Source organism: Melanotaenia boesemani, chromosome 5 (assembly GCF_017639745.1).
Source record: "Melanotaenia boesemani isolate fMelBoe1 chromosome 5, fMelBoe1.pri, whole genome shotgun sequence".
Classification (NCBI taxonomy): Eukaryota; Metazoa; Chordata; class Actinopteri; order Atheriniformes; family Melanotaeniidae; genus Melanotaenia; species Melanotaenia boesemani.
This window is the reverse complement of record NC_055686.1, coordinates 7,872,602-7,894,006: the sequence shown is the minus strand read 5'-3', so window position 1 is coordinate 7,894,006 and position 21,405 is coordinate 7,872,602. Positions and strand designations below refer to the sequence as shown.

Sequence of the window (21,405 nt, the reverse complement as noted above, 5' to 3'; positions counted from 1 at the left end):
AGGCTGTTGGATCCAATTAATTTGAGTCAGGTGTGTCGGTGCAGGGATGCATGAAAACCTGCAGGATTGTGGCTCTTGAGGACCAACAATGGCCACCCCTGACCTATTACATCAAACCCGTGACCTAAACTGTCTAACAGGGAACTAAATCATCATGATGCTTATTCAGGCTTCTTGTGTGTATCAAAGAAAATGATTGATTAATTTTGCTGGTTATGCTTTTTAGTTTATCAGGAGTAAGGTTTTTACAGTTTAGCTTATCCAAGCAATGCTGATCAAGTGCTTTACAATAGTTTTCATTATTTATTTCATCTAAGCCCATTCAATGCACAATATAATAGTGTCTGATCTCTGATGTGCAAGACATATAGAAACATATTGAATATCTATAGTCAAAAGATCCTAATATCTAAAACCTAAACTAAGCTAAGCCTAATGGTAACAATTATTAAAGTAAGTAGCAAGAAAAAAGAAAAGGGATAAACAAAGAAACAGAGCAGGAAAGAAAGAATTACAGATAAGAAAAATAAACTTGAAAATACGAGAAAATAAAATTAAAAAGAAAACAAAAAAGTATATATAGTGTCCGTCTGGCTTAAAACTCAAGACAAACAATGCTTGATCAGTAACATTAGACGAAAGTCACGTCACACGATCCAATGTTTACTCACTGCAGATGTTTTTAATCCATTTAAGTTATTTTGTTAGATGGATCCAACCGGGATCTACACAAAGGCAAGTAATCCAGTTTTAGTGAATACGCAGCTTCTTGGCTGCAGGTTTTTGAAAACCACCTGAATCAAATTGCTGAGTCGTTGTGCAAAACTTAATAGGCTGTTGGATCTATTTCATTTGAGTCAGTTGTGTTGAAGCAGGAAACATTGGAAAATCTGCAGGACCGCGGCCCTCGAGGACCGACTTTGGGCTCCCGTGCTTTGGATGCTGTAGGGTTGTCTTGACTGACACGCCCATGCAGCATCGTATGTTGTGTCAGACCACGACTTGTTGTAGATTTTGTTGTGTGTTGCATCTGAAAGTCAAAGAGAAACAAAAATTTGACAAATAAAACTAAAATAAGAAACTTTTAATGTCCTTTCAACAATTTTTGAACCAGCCTAATTGAAATCTGTTAATCTCTGTGTTTCAACTCCGTATCTCTTATATTCATCCAGAAACCATAAATAACGGAGCCAATGGAACAACAACTTGTATTGGTGTGGCTGTTGTTGTTGCTGTTGGTATTGCAGTAGTTGTTTTTGGTGTTGGTGTTATCATTAAAGGATGCATCATATGGAGAAAAAAAGGTATCTATCTATCTGTCTGTCTGTCCATCCTAGACAGATTGTGGTGCCATGTTGTTTCCATTTTGTGATAAAGGATTTAATAATGCTCTACAGCTGTGGTTCTTAAATTCTGTATGACAAGTCCGACCTCAGAATATATCAGCTCTCCAGGAACTGCCTTTCTGAAGTGACATTAAAATCCAGTGGAAAAAACAGACCATTTTCCATCCCTCAGAGTTCAGAAAGAGGCAGGTTAGTTCCAAATGAAATTATTATTTATTGCTGAAAATTATGGAAGTTTATCTTAATAACCCTGAGGGGTCTTAGCCTACTTTGGTTCTTTACACACTTTTGATTTTGCTTTTATATACGACATAAGAAAGAAAACGTTTACTACAGTCGTGCTTTTTCCATCTTTTTATTTTCCCAGCACAGTTTCACCTCAATAAATGAACAATTGCTTTTACACTTGAACCTGTTTTCTTAACATATTGGGCTCAAAGATCTGAACTTTCCACACTTCTCTGCACATTTGCAAACTTGGATTTTTCAGGCAGTTTGTTTTTACAGGCTGGATTTACAGATGCAAACACTGAAATTATGTGCAAACATTAATTTACAACTGCAAAATCTTTATGATTTACTGTTGAGCCCATAGTATTGTAACAAAGTTATATAAACATACTTTATTTGATAGTTATCTGGTTACTTAAAATTTTGACCAGCTAGTTAGTGACTGGAGAAATTGTTACTGACGTTCCTGATTAAAAAGATGCTGTGACACCTCTTACCCTCAGTTGTGTTGACTTCTCATGTTGATATTGATCCTTCTGTTTTAATTTTATTACAAAGAGAGATGATAAACCTTTCTAGCAGAATCTCCAGTTCACAGATTAGGCAGTATGCAACAGCAGGTTATGGGACATCACAAGCTGCGTTTCCATTACAGTATTTCGCAGAATAAAAGCGATATTTCTAACAGTTGGATAAAGTGCAATTACGACTTGCAGGTGTTTCCAATGAATGATGTTTAACGCATTAGCTGTTATTCTCGTAAAATCTCGACCAGCAAGACTCCACTTTGAGGAGGATAGAGATTTCTAAATCTTTGTAAAACTCTTGCATTTTGACGTTGTCTGTTATCAGGGATGACAATTATATATATTTTTTTTAATTATTTGTAAAAAGATTTCCGTCTCCTCCTGCATCTACTCAGACTGCACCATGTCTATGTGAAATGAACTGGTCACGTGACCCGCTACGTAACTGCGACAAAGTGTTTTCTTTACACTTTTGTGATATACTTCTATATCGACATGTCTGAAAAACCACCACATGAGAGCGTAAAAACTTTTTAGCGATATTTGAGAGTTCTTTTTTGAAAGTAAGTGTTTCCATTACTGTTTTTTTATTGCGATGTTTAGCTTTTGCGTATTTCTAGGGGTAATGGAAACGCACCTACAGAAAATGTAGGTCACTCGTCAGCTTGACTAGAAAGTTCAGATCTGACACTCTCAGTCTGTTTTTGTTTAATGTTGATGGACCATGGAAAACCAGAGATATGATGGTTTAAATTTGATAATCTCATTTACAAAAATTGGAGCAAATATATATTTTTTGTTAGTCTATTGGTATATGTGAAAATTCTTCAGTGTACCAATAGAGGGAGCTGAAGTAGTACCAGCTGCACCTTAACAACTATGGCTCTATGGGATTTTCAAAAGGCTTTTTTTTAACCCAACCCTGGGTACTTCTTCACAACCTTTTCCCTGACAACTGTAGAGAGCTCCTTCATGGTGTCACTTGCTTTTGTTGTGGTGTTTCAGACTGTGGGGTACAGAACTGAATATACTGGTGAGATCATGTGACTGTAAACTGGAGGATTTCATTTAACTTATAATGCGACTCATGAAAATAACTGCTAGCTCCAGATATTATTTCTTTATATGTGTGCAACACTTATTTACAACACACTGACCTATGTACTCGTTGCTTTTGTAGGTTGCAAATGTCCATGGACAAAGAAAGAAAAAGAACATGATGAAGAAGGCAGTCTTCCACAAGAGACATTGCTAATACGCCAATAAGTCCAAACGCAGATTCAACTCAGTAAAGAAGGTCTCCTACTCATCAAAGTCAGCGAGAGGGTGTGGAACCCTGTCAATGTGAAAAGTGTGGGTGTTAAAAAAACATCATCCTCCACAGGAGCGTGTTGTTCCATGTGTTGCTCCATCAATGTTTTATTGGTGAAGATTTCAGCATAGGCCTGCTAAATCCAAGTAATCATAAAAGTACAGATGCATTTATTGATACCATGAATAGTATGGGTTTGTCTCCCTTGATAACAAGACCAGTTAGAAAAACATCACATTGTGCCACTTTAATAGATAGATATATTTACAAATATAATTGTGGATAATATAAGTAGCTGGTTGTTAATCAATGATACGAATGATCACCTAGCAGTATTTGCAGCTTACATCTTCATTTATAAGGCAAATAGAAGTGAGAGTGATATTGTATACAAAAGAATTAGAAGTGAGAAGACATTGAATGTCTTAAAAATGAATTATTTAAACTAAACTGGAAAATAATATATTAAGAAAATTGTCAATAAAACATATGACACATTTTAAAGATATTTTAAAGTTATGATTATTAAATAATTTAAAGAAACAAAACAAAAACTGTCCATTAACTCAATATAACAGATGAAAAAATTACTCAGGAAGACCGTGGATGACTAAAGGCTTACAAAATGCCAGAAAAAAAAACTTTTTATATAGTGAATTTATTCAAATAGAACTATTCAAACAGTAAGTAAATAACAAAAAAGAACATCAATAAATTAGAAAACAATTAAAACAACACAAAATATATGGATCATATAAAATAGGACAATTAAAAATGAAACAAATGCTTATACAAAGTATTTTATAAATATTTTAAATTAGTATAAATATCTGATGATACTTTATACACTGTTTGTTGAATAAAAAATTTTCTGTTTTGAACTATTTTGACTCCTGTCATTTCAAGCTGACCCATAGTTCACTGAAGTTAATTACAAAGGCAATCTTGATAAAGATCCAGTCTATCCTCCTGTTCTAACAGTGTAGGTGGGCAAACTCAACCACATATCCAGGAAAAAACAACAAACATGTAATTAAAGTTTCAGACACAAGCCTGCCAAAAGATACTGGAATAACTGGAATACAAGTTTGGGAACAAGAAGGAGAAAAGAACTTGTATTATGTTGGAACTGCAACTTAAAATTCTTTAACATTTCTAAATACTAAAGAAACAAAAGTGCTTCTAGCAGTTACCTCCAGGCACATCATCAGTTAGATAAGGTCCACATTTGTGCAAACTTAAGCCCTGCTTAGAGTGCTAGAGTATCAGAACCAACCCTTCCTACATTTTTAGGATCTTTCCCAATCTTACCAACCTGGTGCTAAAGGGTGGAGCTTTACACACTGCAGTCTGTTGACTGGTTCAAAGAATCATCACTTCCTGTCTATTTGGGCACTAAGAAAAAAACCATGAAGCCACTTTTTCTTTTCACAGCCAGAGAAAAGTCTGGCAGGAACTTGACTTGGAGAACAAATTACATAAAGTCCGTGTCTCCACGGTTCAGTGTTGTAGGAATCATCCCCTTCCTGTATGGATCTGCCTTTTTCCTTCAGTTCATAATATTTTTTTTCCTATAATCTTAATTAAAATACAAAATGTATGATTAATGTGTTAATGAAAAATATTCCAACAATTTGACTGAAGGATGTTGAATATAATATCTGCAGTTAAATCTTGTTAGCCTCTGAAAGGGACCTGACACATCATAGTGTTAACCATCACACTACCAACCTCAACAAAACACGTTATTCTTTCCTCTCAGCTTTTTTGGATAAAAAAAATATTAAAAAATGTCACTTAAAAAATGCATATGATTTATCATATAAAATATTTACTCTACATGCTCTGTAAGATAGTTCCACCAGGTATCTCCTTTGTAAAGGAGGACTCTTATTAAATTTTCATCTGGGGGAATTTGATGTCTTTTCAAAGCCACAAGGTGGTGATATAGTACAACTGTTTAAATGACTCTCTGCCACCCTACAGTTGCTCAATGAGAACACATGACTGGCACTAATGGTTCAACAACTAGTGTGAACCTGCAACGGTTAGACTGTGTGTAGGTAACAATGGGTTAAACCTTTAGGCTTCAGAGTTATATTTTGTGTATCTGCCACATGTTATTGTAGATCTAAATAGTCGGCATAGAGTCAGAGCTGATGTGATAAATACTGTTTTATGCTACATTTATAAATAAAATTGTTCATATCTGCTGGAAATTCAATTTAGGTAAATATTTAATAGCTAAACCACCAGCCACGTGCGCCATAAAATCAGTAATGAAATTATCTAATTAATGAAATATTACAAAATTGTTAACACATATGCAAAATGCCTGACTGTGAGCAGTCTGTTAGTCTAATAACTCGGCCTCTGTGGATAAAATTTCTTCTCGTCTAGCCAGCAGATATTTATATATATTATATATATATTTTATATATCCAAGCTATTTTGTTCTTTTACATGACTTGGTTAAAGGTTGTTAAACAGACAAATAATAAGACATTGCAGCACTGTATAATTTTCCTGGATTACTTACTTTATCTGATTTCACTGAGGTTCTCCAAGCAGTGGAGAATTGCTCAGGGGTCTCTTTCAAAAATAAGGCAAAGCAACAACTGATCCAGGAATATATGTAATAAATGTCTGTGTGCCATCAAAACAAGTCAGAAATGTATATTTTCTAAGGTTAAAAAAGTTAGATAATGCCACATTTTTGTACTTGTTTTATTTATCTTTTAGTATTAGACTAATGAGCCTTGGGCTTAGCTTAGTTAGCCTTAAGCTACTAGGAAATCTTTTATTATCATGTTTTACTTTTTAATCAGTTTGTGTAGCAACCATGAGCATGTAGACCTGGCAGCATCATTGCCGATATGACTGACAGTAAAATACGATTTATGATTGTCACAAGTCAATTTAATCCATAAAACCACATATTGTGCTGCATGGTCTTTTTAATATTTAAACCTTGATTTCTTGAGTGACTATATCATGGACAGTGGTAAGCATGGAGGTAGAGGAAACTAGAACTTCATAATAATGTACATTATGATTTGGTACATTTGTTTTGTACAGATTCCACCATGTTTCTGTCATTTTTGGAAACTTTGTGGGGGGTTATTGGCCAAATACCTGTATTTGTATTTAAAAGTTTTTCTTAAAATAAACAATTTACAGCATTATGATCACGTTATTGTGGTCATGCATGTTGATATGTAAATGAGGGTAGTCAGCTAGTCTAGCAATTCTGGCTAAAACTCTCTTTATTTACTAATTTTGGCAAATAGAGTTGAATTCAATTAACTTGGGATGTGACATTTAATACAATGATTGTAACAAAAAGCATTTGTGCACTGTGAAGTTTTATGGTATTTTAGCCACAAAGCAGTACAGAGCACTGCTGCACAAACCACAGAAGTTTCCAAACACTGGTAAACTGAGGCCACTAATGCTAACCTCTTAACTGTTTACCTGTTTTGTATGAACCTTAGATGAATTCTTAAGAAAACTGAGTCATTTAACTACAATTAGAGGTTTAAGTTTTGTTTGAAATCCACTTCCTGGTGTGATTTTGGGTTTATAAGTTTCAAAGTACCTCTTTTCTAAGGAACAACACCCACTTTGTTTCTGAGAATCTAACCACAGCCGGTCTGTAGAGGGTGGAAAATACAGAACTGACCTTAAAACTTTCCGTTTTTTTTCTTTTGTTGTTTTTTTTGTGACAGAAAAGAAAGATAATGTGGATAACAACAACTTGAACACAGTTTACATAAATTTAACATGTTTAATTGTCCGGTGAAAGAGATGTAAATACAGTTTTATGTAAATCAAATCAAAATTTGACAAAATAAAAACTGAAAAATAATCCAATACCCCAAAACCACAAACACAAACGGGTCCTTGCACTTTCTTTTAATACTACAGAGATACATATTTCATATGTGTATGTTTATATCTTATATATTACATATATAATATTTTGGGCTCCACTGCAATGTACAGCAACACATTTACTTACTTTGATAAACAAATGTTAAAACTTTATTTTAAATAAAGTTTTAAGATTTTAAGATAAAGTTCATCTAAAATTTTATAAAACTATTTATTGCTGATGTACAGCACTTTGCTTCAGTTGCCGTGTGTAAGTTTAAATAAAGTTTGTATGGTATAAAATTATGCACCTGCTAAACAAAAAGACTCAAGTAAGAGAAAAATCCTTCATCAAAGGCACAAACATCTCCTTTAACGTTTCCATGACCTTGTGGTGCAGAATTCTAAGTCATTTTAATCCGTTTGTGTTTAACAGCAGCTATACGAGTATTTCCATGATGACATCGTCCCTGCCTCCCTGGTCTGTGACCATCTGAGCTGCTGGGAAGAGAAACAGAGAAACAACATTACAGGCTAAATGTCCATTCTGAGCAGTAATAAGGCAAAATCTGGATATAACTTTTAATTCACCTGCATATTATGTTACAGTGCTGTAATATACTCTACCCCAAGTTGTTAGAGAAATATGTTTTAGCTTTCTTTACTCTAGTTCCAGAGTATAGACTAGTAATGCCATCCATCCATCCATCCATTTTCTGCCACTTATCCGGAGTCGGGTTGCGGGGGCAGCTGCCTAAGCAGGGAAACCCAGACTTCCCTCTCCCCGGCCACATTCACGTGCTCATCCGGAGGGATCCCGAGGCATTCCCAGGCCAGCTGAGAGATGTAGTCTATCTAGCGCGTCCTGGGTCTTCCTCGGGGCCTCTTCCCAGTGGGACGTGCCCAGAACACCTCACCAGGGAGGCGTCCAGAAGGCATCCTAACCAGAGGCCCGAGCCACCTCATCTGGCTCCTCTTGATGTGGAGGAGCAGCAGCTCTACTCTGAGCCCCTCCCGGATCACAGAGCTTCTCACCCTGTCTCTAAGGGAGAGCCCGGCCACCCAGCAGAGAAAACTCATTTCGGCCGCTTGTACTTGCGATCTTGTTCTTTCGGTCACTACCCACAGCTCATGACCATAGGTGAGGGTAAGAACATAGATCGACCGGTAAATAGAGAGTTTTGCCTTTTGGCTCAGCTCTTTCTTCACTACGACAGACTGATGTAGAGTCCGCATCACTGCAGACGCCGCACCGATCAGCCTGTCGATCTCCCGCTTCATCCTTTCCTCACTCGTGAACAAGACCCCGAGATACGTGAACTACTCCAGTTGGGGCAAGACCATATTGCAGACCTGGAGAGAGCACTCCACCCTTTTCTGGCTAAGGACCATGGTCTCAGACTTGGAGGTGCTGATTTTCATCCCAGCTGCTTCACACTTGGCTGTGAATTGTTCCAGTGAGAGCTGAAGGTCACGGCCCGATGAAGCCAACAGAACCACATCATCCGCAAAGAGCAGAGACCCAATCCTAAGGCCACCGAACCGGATCCCCTCGACACCTCGGCTGCACCTAGAAATTCTGTCCATAAAGGTTATGAACAGAATCGGTGACAAAGGGCAGCCTTCGGACTCAATGTCCCCCGCCTCACCTGGGACATGGTTGAAGCTCTGCCGGAGATGGGAGTTGAAACTCTTTCTGACAGGGTACTGCTGCATGTTTGGTGGTGAAGCAGTGGAAAAGCCTGCCTTTTCAAATAGTATCTCTCTATAGTTTTTTTTAATTAACTCATTAAATAACAGACACACAGCCCTATTTAGGCTCGTAAGTAACACTAAATAGTAAAAGCAGATGGTCTGTGTGCATGTGGAAGGTTAACTTTACCTCTCTTCCTGTCTCTGCATATGAGTCCTAGTAGGATGGTGGAGAACATGTAAGGCATTCCCACCGCAAGATGACACAAAAGTCTGAGGACCGAACACATTGTTGGGGCTGAACTTGGAGCTGATGATGATGGTTCAAAAGGAACTATGAAGAAAAAAAAAACTCAAACAATGAGAGGAAAGTTAAAGAAAGAAGGATTTACATGTTGAATATTAGTGTGTTTCCCATGTCTTTCAGTCTGCTTTAAATTATCTGGCCTCCTTCTGTATGTCTGCATAATTTCAGCTTCAGATGATGCTGCATTCACTTTTCCTTGGAAGCAGGAACTTGAAACTTTCTTAATCTACCTTCTTTTGACTACAGATAATATCAGTTCTATTCTATAAGTGATATAATGATGTTTCACCTAACTGCAGAAGTAAATTGGGTATTAATGCTCTAATCAAAATGTTTTATATCCCAACTCAGAAATTTGATTTCTAATTTGTTTTTATTTATTTATTTTTACCAGTTGTACACAAGAAAATTCCCACCTAACCCTGATAGCACCATATGTACACTACCCATATTGTTAAAATGCAAATATAAGTGAAATTTTGCCCATATAAGCTGCAGATCTTAGTGTTAGCTTCCTATAACTTAGACTATTTTGAGCTGATTTAAAGTTTTTGTAAGAATCTTGCCTCAAACTTTGCCCTTAAAACACGCATCTGACAGGATAATTGTCATAATTGGATAATTGTGGATTGTTTTTGTCACCTGAAACTGCCAGCCAACTGCCTGCTGACTCTCCACCTCCAGAGATGCTGCACGTGTAGAGGCCCTCATTAGATTTGGAAACGCTATCAATGGTCATCTCTCCCGAACTGTTAGTGATGATGACATGGCCATCCTTAAAGAAATCATAGGTGTGGTCCGAGGTGTTTGTCTCCGCTTTGCAGTACAGCGTCGCAGCAGCTCCCTCCAACACGGGGAGGGCAGGACTCTCCAGGATCACAGTGCGATCTTTAGAAAAGTAGAGAGACATATTCTGTTTTATTTTCTGTAGTTGTTTAGCTACAGTAATAGTAACATGGATTCAGGTGTAGGATCTGTATCAATTAATGTGGCTCATTGAAATTAGAAAGAAAGCTTTGATTTTCTGATTTGTTTGCAGTACCAGTGATGGTGATGTTGACACTATTGCTCTGCTCTCCTTTCTCAGACTCACACCAGTACACCCCGGTGTCTGTTGGGTAAGAGTTTGCGATGATGCAGGTGGAGCCCGAAGACACGTAGCCCCATCCTGAGGAGCAGGGCCTGATCCCTCCATCTGGTGTTTTCCTCTTCACCTTCCAGCCTGTGGAGTTCCTCTCATCCTCACAGCTCAGAGAGACAGAGTTGTAACGGAAAAACTGAGACCTGTTGGGAAGGACCTGAAGACAGGCTTCCAGGAGGGAGGAGTAGAAGGAAAGAAGGAACGAGAAAGAAAAGGAAAAGAGGGAAGGAGGCAAATAATTTAGTAAAAGTGCTTGAAAAATAGATATAATTTAGTTAAAAAAAAAATCAAATGATAAACAGTAAATGAAATAAAAGCATGACAAAGTAAGAAAGTACATGTATTAAAGCAATAGAAGAAAAGAGAAAAAGAAGCAAAAATTACCAAAGAAGACAGTAGAAAGCAGAAAGGAAAGGAAATGGTTAGTGGCCAAAAATGTGAGGAAAGAAGAATCAGAGGCTTAGAGAAAGCATGAAAGCACAAAAAGGAACAAAAGAAATTAAAAACAAGTTCAATCAAATAAAGGAGAATTGTGAAATGAAAGGTTAGAAAATTAATGTTGTGAACGACGAAAAAAGAAGTAACGTGATATAGAAAAACAATAGAGGAATGATATGGAAACCAATTTAAAACATAAATAATTAAAATGAAGGGGAGGAAATTAAACCAAATCAGTTCATAAGGACACAGAAAGACTAGAAGAAGTAGCAGAATTAAATGAGAAACATCATAAATGCTGTTATTTTTACTCACTCAGTGTCAGGCAGAAAGGTGTCAGCAGCATCCTGTCCTACTAACAAATGGCACGACACACTCTGCTCTTTTCACTTCCTCTGTGACAAACACAACCTGTCGCTGCTGTGAGGTGTCATCATGGCTGCTGGAAATAAAGTTGCACAAAGCTAACCAGAATTTCCACCTATCTTTTAAGGCATGGAAGCAGTAGAACAAGTTTAATTAGTTAATGCAATATTTTCATATTTAAATAGAAAATTCTGGACATGTTTCTGGTCACTTAAAAACTGTGGACGTAATAATTCTCTGTTTTAGTTTTGTATTTGTCTCATTAGATGCAACATGTCCACCAGCCTGCCGGGTGAAGCTTTAGAAATGTGATCAGTGAGCTTGATAACACCTGCTGCTGCAAATGAGAAAATACTGCCAGTGTTTTAGGAGAAAAACTGTCAAATTATTTACTTTTTCATTTGTTCTCTTCTTATTTAGTCGCTTTTAATAATTTTTCACAACTAATTTGTTGCACATTTAAAATGTTTGGTCATTTTCCACGTTTCCATGTAGCAGCTTTGGAAGCTCATCACTGGTAGATGTGCGTGTGTGTGTGTGTGTCTGTGTGTTGGGGGGGGGGGCAAATGTAAGAGGAGGTGCAGGGGGTTCGGGGGCAAGACAGGGAGGGTTGTGTGTGTGTGACAGAATGACAGAATGACTGACGCAGAATGAATGTGTGAAGATATATGTGTGAGTGTGTAGGGACGGGGTGTCACGTGCGCTTTGGGGGACGGCCTGGGTGGACAAGGGGCTGGTGGGCCGTGGGTCTGGAAATTCCCACTGTCCTCCTTCTCCTCCTCATCTTCCCCATTAGCATGTAGTGGGTGGGTGGGTTTGGGGGCGGGGATTGGGCTCATTGGCTGCAGTCGCTATGTTTCCTGGTCACGGCGGACAGCTGTTCTTAGCCTGTCCTGCCCTGTGGGGGCTCTTAGGGAGTGGGGGTGCCTACTGCCGCCAGCTGCCCACCTTCTGGAGGGAAGTCCGGTTGCCTCTGGGCCTACATCCCCGGACCCCCCTCCTTCCCTGCTCTCTCTTACAAATGATTATCAATAGCAGCCTTATACCCATAAAGCTTCCCTTGGCAAAGCAAATTTGTTCGGCATCATTTTGCATGCTACAAAGCTGGACAGGACAAGTTAAAGAAAAAAATATGAAAAACATGATGCAGTTACAACAACTTCTAGCTAGGGGGTAATTCTCCAAATACTTTCTGACCAACAAGAAAGAAGATAAATATCCAGTTCACTGATTGGCCTTGTTCACTGCATATAACATCAGAGCAACACCCAGTTCATGCAGTCTGGCTTCTGCTTTTACTTTGGTGTTCAAACCTAATGGGTTTTTACCAGAATCTGTCCAGTATGAAAGGCAGCAAGTCATCCAATATGTTGCACTACGTTGCTTTAAAGACCATGGTTCCTTTAAAGTTGACCAAACAGTGCCAGTGTGAATGTGCCCTTAGATGTTACCCTGCAGATTCAAAATGGACCTACTAGTCTCTTAAGTGTCAAAGTGGTGAGATGAAAGCTAAAGCAGGTTGACTTTTAGGTAACAAAAAGCACATGTGTGTTTGCTATATAGTATAGCTTGTCAATTTAAAATGATGAAATCTTTCTAAATACACCCGACTTTGATACCTTTCCAACTTCAGTGTCCGTCCTTTGGGTGGATTATCTTTACACATGCACAAAGCAGATTTTAGTTGACAACATAAAATGCAGATTAGTGCAAATTTAAAGACTAATTTGGGTCAACTATGGCTGTTCTCGATGTTCTCTTCATGGTGTCCTTCAAATCCCACAGTCTCATTTAACAGCAACTTGCACTAGGCCCATCTAGAGGTTCCTCCCATTTATGTCATGTAGACATTTTTCATTCATCTCTTCTCCTGTTTGTGGAGACTGCCACATGGATGCACCTTGAACGAAGGGACCACCATCATAACTTCAGCAACATACTTTCAATAATACGTATGCCTGATTCAAAAGTCTCTCATGCTTCTTCTCCAAGAGTTACAGTTAGGGTTACAGTAAGGATAAAAACTGCTCCCAGTTCAACACTGGGGCCTTCCACAAAAACACAATAGTACCACCATTTGACCCAGCTAGCAAAAAATGTGTGGTACTTGCCATTTTTTTTATTTTATTTTTAACCAAAATAACTTAAATAAAACAACAGAACAGTAAAAACTTCGCAGCCATTATCAAGTCTGAGAAGATCACAGCATCAAGACTAGAAATGATCTAGCCTGGCTCAGCTCTAAAGTCCACTTCTAAAATGGATTGATTTGGGATCTGATTTAAAATAAGTTTGATAATAATCATTAGCTAAGAGTTAATATATATTTAATGGCTTACTGTTGTTAAGGCCCATTTATACTCTCATTCTTCCTTAATGTTGGCATGGTTGTTTGCCAATACATCCACCAGAGGGCAGTGCAGAGTTAAGAGTTCACCTCAAAGAGTCAGAGAATAGCAAACATGACATCACTGGAGGAGGATCATGATGTTCATAAATGATCATGTAAAATGTGTATTCTCAGAAGGAGATATAAAAGGAGGTAAGGCAGGAGATGGTTGTTGTAGAAAAAATTACCAAGAGTCTGGAATGAGTAAAAGTATATAAGGTTTATTTACAGGAGAAGTATTGAATAAAGAATTACTTGCAAGTAAAGAGAGTGGTCGTTCCAACTCGCATGAAGTCGGGAGAGACTCTGATGATTCATCAGAGAAAAACTGTTTTTTTTTCAGCTGGTCTCCAGCTGAAGGTCAAACAGCAAAATAATAAATGAGGAACAGAAGACTTAGTGGCGCCACTTTCTTCCAGTTTTCAGACAAAGCCCACATAGCACAACAAGCTGATATCCCAAACAACTATTGCTATCTAGCAGGTTGAAAACCAGTCTCAACTCTGTCATATCAGAGTTCTGGGAAGAAAGTGGTCAGTCTGACCTCACACACGCCTACACAATGAAAACTGTAACTTCAGTATTCTGTAAAATGAGAACACACAATATGAAAATGTAAAAGTGAATGTATTAACAATATTAAATTAATAAAGAAAACTGAATATACATGTGATTATTATATGAGTATGAGTGATTACCATATGCAGCTAAATTTCTTTCACATGGTGTAGGTACCAGATGTGCTTGGGTGGTCAGATCTACTCAGGCTGGGACTTGCCAATGACATCCCACTAAGGCAAGCACAATGCCACTCAGACAAACCCCATTTCATTAGTCAGATCTGCTTGGGGTCTCTATTTATCAATAGATAGTGAACAAAATTTTGGCAATATACGCTTCTTTTTCCCATGCGAGTAAATTAATTTGAGTATATAGATAATTTTATTTATGGTGTACAGTCTGTAGTTATTTATTGGACCAAATATCAGTTCCAATATTTATATCTAAAAGTGCATTGTCCTATTGATACAAATATTAATCAAAAGCCAGTGACCTCCCACCATAAAGGGAAACCATTTAACATTAAACCCCACAATATATAATTAAAAACCCCATTACACACGTGGACAAAATTTTAATACCCTTCAGTTAATTAAAGAACAACTCACAATGGTCACAGAAATAACTTGAATCTGACTAAAGTAATAAATAAAAACCAGTGAAAGTCAGACATTGCTTTTCAACCATGCTTCAAAGAATTATTTTTAAAAATAAACTCATAAAACAGGCCTGGACAAAAATGATGGTACCCCTAGAAAAGACTGAAAATAATGTGACCAAAGGAACATGTTAATCCAAGGTGTGTCCACTAATTAGCATCAATCATGTAACCAGTCAGTGGGGCTATATATAAGCTACAGGTAGTCACTGTGCTGTTTGGTGACATGGTGTGTACCACACTCAACATGGACCAGAGGAGGCAAAGGAAAGATTTGTCTCAGGAGATTAGAAAGAAAATTCTAGACAAGCATGTTAAAGGTAAAGGCTATAAGACCATCTCCAAGCCGCTTGATGTTCCTGTGACTACAGTTGCACATATTATTCATATTCATATATTTATAGAAATTTAAGACCAATTGGACTGTAGCCAACCTCCCTGGACGTGGCCGCAGGAGGAAAATTGATGACAAATCAAAGAGACGGATAATACGAATGGTAACAAAAGAGCCCAGAAAAACTTCTAAAGAGATTAAAGGTGAACTTCAAGCTCAAGGTGTCAGATCGCACCATCCTTCATTGTTTGAGCCAAAATGGACTTAATGGGAGACGACCAAGGAGGAACCATTGTTGAAAACAAACCATAAAAAAGCCAAACTACATGCTGACAAGGCACAAAGCTTCTGGGAGAATGTCCTATGGACAGAGGAGACTAAAATGGAACTTTTTACAAGGCACATCAGCTCTATGTTTACAGAAGGAAGAATTTAGCATATCAAGAAATGAACACCGTCCCTACTGTGGAACATGGAGGCGGCTCTGTTATGTTCTGGGGCTGCTTTTAGGCATCTGGCACAGAGTGTCTTGAATCTGTGCAGGTACAATGAAATCTCAAGACTATCAAGGGATATTATAGAGAAATGTGCTGGCCAGTGTCAGAAAGCTTGGTCTCAGTCGCAGGTCATGGGTCTTACAACAGGACAATGACCCAAAACGTACAGCTAAAAACACCCAAGAATGGCTAAGAGGAAAACATTGGACTATTCTAAAGTGGCTTCTATGAGCCCTGACCTAAATCCTACTGAGCATCTTTGGGAGGAGCTGAAACATGCCGTCTGGAAAAGACACCCTTCAAACCTGAGACAACTGGAGCAGTTTGCTTATGAGTAGTGGGCCAAAATACCTGCTGAGAGGTGCAGAAGTCTCAGTTACAGGAATCGTTTGTAGTGATTGCCTCAAAAGGTTGTGCAACAAAATATTAAGTTAAGGGTACCATCATTTTTGTCCAGGCCTGTTTCATGAGTTTTTTTTTTAAATAATTCTGTTGAAGCATGGTTGAAAAGCAATGTCTGACTTTCATTGGTTAAATTTCATAATTTTTTTTATTTATTATTACTTTTGTCAGATTCAAGTTATTTCTGTGACCATTGTGAGTTTTTCTTTAATTAACCGAAGGGTACCAACAATTTTGTCCATGTGTCACTATTTCCGCTATGGTTGCAACTTTCACGTTTTCCTTTTAAAATGTTGAAAGCATTAACAAATTAAATAATCACTGATAAGAAAAATAAAAATGTAAATAAAACTTGAGAAAAAGATGTCAAACACTGGAGACATAGAGCTGTTACAAGTGCCAAACCACAGGGGATAGCAGTGTCTGCTCCTCAAAACTAGGAACAAGGATCACTCTTGGAACGTACACTGATTTCTTGCTTTTTGGGAAGCTCTGAAGTAACCAAATCTGAAAGAGAGGAAACGCTGCTGCTAGGCCGCTGTCTGAGCTTGCGGCTAAAAGCTGAATTGCTTATTGGTCTTTGGGTCTCAAGCTTTGGAACCTTTGTTTTGTGTGATTTGCTAGGTCTTACGGAGGTCCTATTCACTGAAGCTGCTAGTTCTGGGGTTTGTTCACTAGTTGAATTGCGGGTCTCAGTGCTGAGGTCTACAGACTGGCTGGAGGATTTGATGGTAACTGGTGGGGATTTGGAGGGGCTCTGGACCATTGTTGGTTGGTCGTGCTGGCAGACAATGTGACGTTTCTGGGATCTGATGTTGACCTCTAGCTGTTGGATTATTTCATTTTTCTTACTAATCTCTTCTTTGAGGCCATGCAACTCTTCCCACTGTTGTATTACACCATTTCCCATGTTGTCAGCCATGTGAGACTTTTCTGTCGGATCCAGGGGGACTTCGCTATCACATCTTTCAAAACAGTCACTCTTTCTGCTCTGGTTTGATGCCGTCTTCTTTAATAGCAGCTTCCCCTTAGCTGAATAGGTGCAAACAAAGAATTAATGTTAGCAATAGTTACATTAAAAATATAGATTATTAAAACATTAATCCACATTGACCAGCCACTTCATCAGGTCCACCTGTTCAATTGCTTAATAACACAAATATCTAATCAGCCAATCAACTCAATACGTTTACTCATGTAGACATGTTCATGTTGCTGACCATGTCCATCCCTTTATGACCACAGTGTAATACTTCTGATGGCTATTTCCAGCAGGATAATGCACCATGTCACAAAGCTCAGATCATCTCCAGCTGCTTTCTTGAACATTAAAATGAGTTCACTGGACTCCAATGGCAGTAAACAGATCTCAATCCAACAGAGCAGCTTTGAGATGTGGTGGAACAGGAGATTCTCATCATGGATATGCAGCCGACAAATCTGCAGCAACTGTGTGATGCTGCAAATGTCATTATGGAGCGAAACCTCCAAGGAATGTTTCCAAAACCTTCTTGAATCAATGCAATCAAGAATTCAGACAGTTCTGAAGAAAAAAAAAGAGAGGGTCCCCCTCCAACCCAGTACTAGAAAGGTAGACCTGATAAAGTGACTGAGTTTATTTTCTGTAGCTTCAGCTGAATCTTCTACCAGTTTCAGAAACACCATTCCACTTGTAGAATTGAGTGTACAATTATTTAAGTGTAACCACATTGTCAAGATAAAAAGGAATGGTTGTATGTATATATATATATATATATATATATATATATATATATATATATATATATATATATATATATATATATATATATATATATATATACACATATACACACATTTTTAAGGTCCTCTTCTGCCATCTTGTGGCTTATGTTTGTCACTACATATTCTTCTGCTTAATTGGAACCATTCAGCTTTTCAAGAGTGTACATCCAGATATCCATTTGTTTAAAACTTTTTAAAGAGACTGTAGCTCACCACATTTACACTGTTTGCCATTCCGTAGAAACCAAAATATTACAGGTATGGTAAAGCAAACTAGCCCCATCCATCCAACAAGGCTGGCAATATAGAAAGGGTTAGACTTCAGGTGGTCAGCTGAAATGACAGCAACAACAACAACATAGACTTATGAGTACACTGTCTTTCTCAAAAATGAGAACTTGTAATTCACAGGTAGAAGTATTTTTCAGTAGATTTGTGTGACTCTAGAAACAGCAGCAGAAGAAATTATTATTTTTTTTCTATTCAAGCAAACAGCCTTAAGTGTGTGTATTTATTGTTGTTATTGCAATTTTAATACCTCTCCCCCAACAATTTAAAGTTACCTACCTTTTTTTCTACTAGTCATAACAGCTAAATAACCTTCACACTCATTGTCAAACACATGAAACAGCCCACTTCTGTCAGTACAATATGCAACTTAATACCTCTGTTAATTATCATCATATCAATCATCATTGTCATTATTGCACCACTCAGTCCATGGCTCATTATATATATATATATATTTATATATAAGACTAATTGTTATGTATAGTTTGTAATTTATATTTTACTTTAAATACTGATTACCTTCCTTCATGCTGCTCCACTGTGCCTCTTAAATTGTCCCTCACGGACAAATAATGTTTTATTGAATTGAATAACATTGATTTTGTTTGGTTTAAATAAACTTTATTAAGAAAAACACAAACAGTGTAATACAAGACATCATGTAAAGTGCGGAATTTTGTTACGTTGGTGTAAGATAATGCCTGTAGATATCCTCTAGTCACCCAAGCAAACAATGTCATTAAAGGTGATAGCTACAACTTTTTCATCAAAAAAACAAAAACAAAAAAAACAACCAAAAAAAAACACCCATCAAAACAACATCCAGAGGGGTGCAGAATAAAATCTGAATGAAAAAATATATTATAGGATATAAATAACTGTTTTACAAATTTTGACAGGTCCAAAATATATAAATATTTACATTTGATTGCAATGCCAATGTCTATACTCAAGGATTCTAAGCCAACAGCATTAGTAGGTTGATGTTGCCACATCAATATCCCTGTCTAGAAATGGCATCTACCCGCTACATTTCTCAAATTAAAGCGGACCAAAAACGAAGCAGGACGAGGGTGAACATCGGTCAAGCATTTGAGCGTTGGTGCCGACTTAAGGAAGAAAAGGGGCTTGAAAGTCACGCGGAGGTTGCCACTTTCCTTTTCGACAGGTAAGTAATTCGTTTTGCTAATGCTAATTAATGGTCAGCCTTACAGTAACATTTTTAATGCTCATTAACTGTCAGCCGGTACTGTGAACTGCCATAGGCGTGTTGTAGCGGGTTTGTGGTAAGTTTCTTCTTCTTGCAGTTGTTTTCATTTCAAGCAGCTGAGTAAATATGGTTAACTTTAGCACATCCTTTTTTGTCCACATACGGATTTTTGGTGTACCTGGCAACTAGTAGAATCTAAGGTTGGAGTGGGAGCGAACAAGTGTGAGTGCGACACCTACTGGTGGGGAGGAGTTAAAGTTGTAACTATCGCCTGCAAATTAAAATAAATATATATTAATAATAATAATAAATACTTTTTTGTTATTGTTTATTAATTGATTTATGTGTTACTGTTTGTGATTTTACCTAATCAGTTATTTAGTTTTATTAAAATCACACACAATGCAATTGTGTGCAGATAACATGTATGTGAACTGGACAAGTTTTCAAATGTTTAAACTGCTGCAAAACCAGCAAGTAAGACAAAGTACAGCATTAGCCTCAACATGTTAGGGTCAGCATGTTAGCCTCACCATGTAAGTTTCAACATGTTAGTTTCAGCATGTTAGCACCACCATGTTAGTTTCAGCATGTTAGTTTCAGCATATTAGCCTCACTATGTTAGTTTCAGCATGTTAGCCTCACCATGTAAGTTTCAACATGTTAGTTTCAGCATGTTAGCACCACCATGTTAGTTTCAGCATGTTAGTTTCAGCATATTAGCCTCACTATGTTAGTTTCAGCATGTTAGCCTCACCATGTAAGTTTCAACATGTTAGTTTCAGCATGTTAGCACCACCATGTTAGTTTCAGCATGTTAGTTTCAGCATATTAGCCTCACTATGTTAGTTTCAGCATATTAGCCTCACTATGTTAGTTTCAGCATGTTAGCCTCACCATGTAAGTTTCAACATGTTAGTTTCAGCATGTTAGCCTCACCATGTAAGTTTCAACATGTTAGTTTCAGCATGTTAGCCTCACCATGTAAGTTTCAACATGTTAGTTTCAGCATGTTAGCCTCACCATGTTAGTTTCAGCATGTTAGTTTCAGCATATTAGCCTCACTATGTTAGTTTCAGCATGTTAGCCTCACCATGTAAGCCTCACATGTTAGTTTCAGCATATTAGCCTCACTATGTTAGTTTCAGCATGTTAGCCTCACCATGGTAACCTCAGCATGTTAGACAACTACAGTTTGAGCCTGAAATCCCACTCATTGTTGACTTAGAGTGGTGAACAGAGGGGCAGTTATATCTTTAAAGCACATATTCAAGCTGGAACTGGAAGCTTTAAATGAAGTAATAAGTGTCATGGTAAAGCTCTAGTATACCTGGTATGATGATTTCTGCACTTTTCATTTGGTTGAACTCATGCTGGTAAACTTTGCAGATGACCCTGTGATGACAAATATATCACAATCAATATAAATATTTCTGAGTTCAAATATACAAAAATAACTAAATGTTTATTTCTCAGGATATCCATGTAAATTGTAACCAACCTCTGTGTAAACACTTCCCAAAATCTGTGACCCATCAGAATCTGTGACCACAGGGGGCAACAATATACATTTAATTAAGAGTCTATAAGAGGGGTGACCAAAGTCACCTTTTCTGATGGCCATCAGAATGTGTGACTTTAATGTACCTGAATTATAATGAAGCCAAAGAAATATTATTGATGTTCTGACATCAGCTGGTGAGTAAGCTCCACCCTCTGACAGCAGTGTATAAATGTGTGTTTACTTTGGGACATCGAATTCCAGAGATAGCCATCAGAATGTGTGACTTTACTGTAACTGCATTATAATAAACTCAGGCTTAAATATAAGTGTTTTCAAGACTTCGCTAGTTTTCTAAGACATACAGAGAAATGTACACTGTTGCCCCCTGTGGTGACAGATTCTGATGGGTCACAGATTTTGGTGTAACAGCGGCCTGGATGAAATTTTGCCAAGGATAACAAACATACTCCAACTCTTATATTCCCTTTGCCACCAGGCTTTTAATAAAAAACAACTTTAATAGCCTATGACAACAATCTAGATCTTAGCCACTTTTACAGAT

General features: G+C 37.6%; 1 protein-coding gene across 2 annotated transcripts; it reads right to left on the bottom strand.

Annotated features, from left to right (window-relative positions):
• Nucleotides 1–7,302: 7,302 nt before the first annotated feature.
• On the bottom strand, nucleotides 7,303–20,695 carry LOC121640175 (Fc receptor-like protein 5). Of its 2 annotated transcripts, none has more exons than XM_041985878.1 (6): nucleotides 20,670–20,695; nucleotides 11,183–11,309; nucleotides 10,331–10,597; nucleotides 9,931–10,176; nucleotides 9,172–9,315; nucleotides 7,303–7,790 (listed from the first exon to the last, which is right to left on the bottom strand). In XM_041985878.1, the coding sequence occupies exons 2-6, from the start codon at nucleotides 11,211–11,213 to the stop codon at nucleotides 7,729–7,731; spliced, it is 750 nt and encodes a 249-aa protein (XP_041841812.1). In that variant the 5' UTR covers nucleotides 11,214–11,309; nucleotides 20,670–20,695; the 3' UTR covers nucleotides 7,303–7,728. The 2 variants fall into 2 exon arrangements, with proteins under 2 accessions (XP_041841812.1, XP_041841813.1); XM_041985879.1 differs by having other exon boundaries at nucleotides 7,303–7,787.
• Between the last annotated feature and the right edge of the window lie 710 nt (nucleotides 20,696–21,405).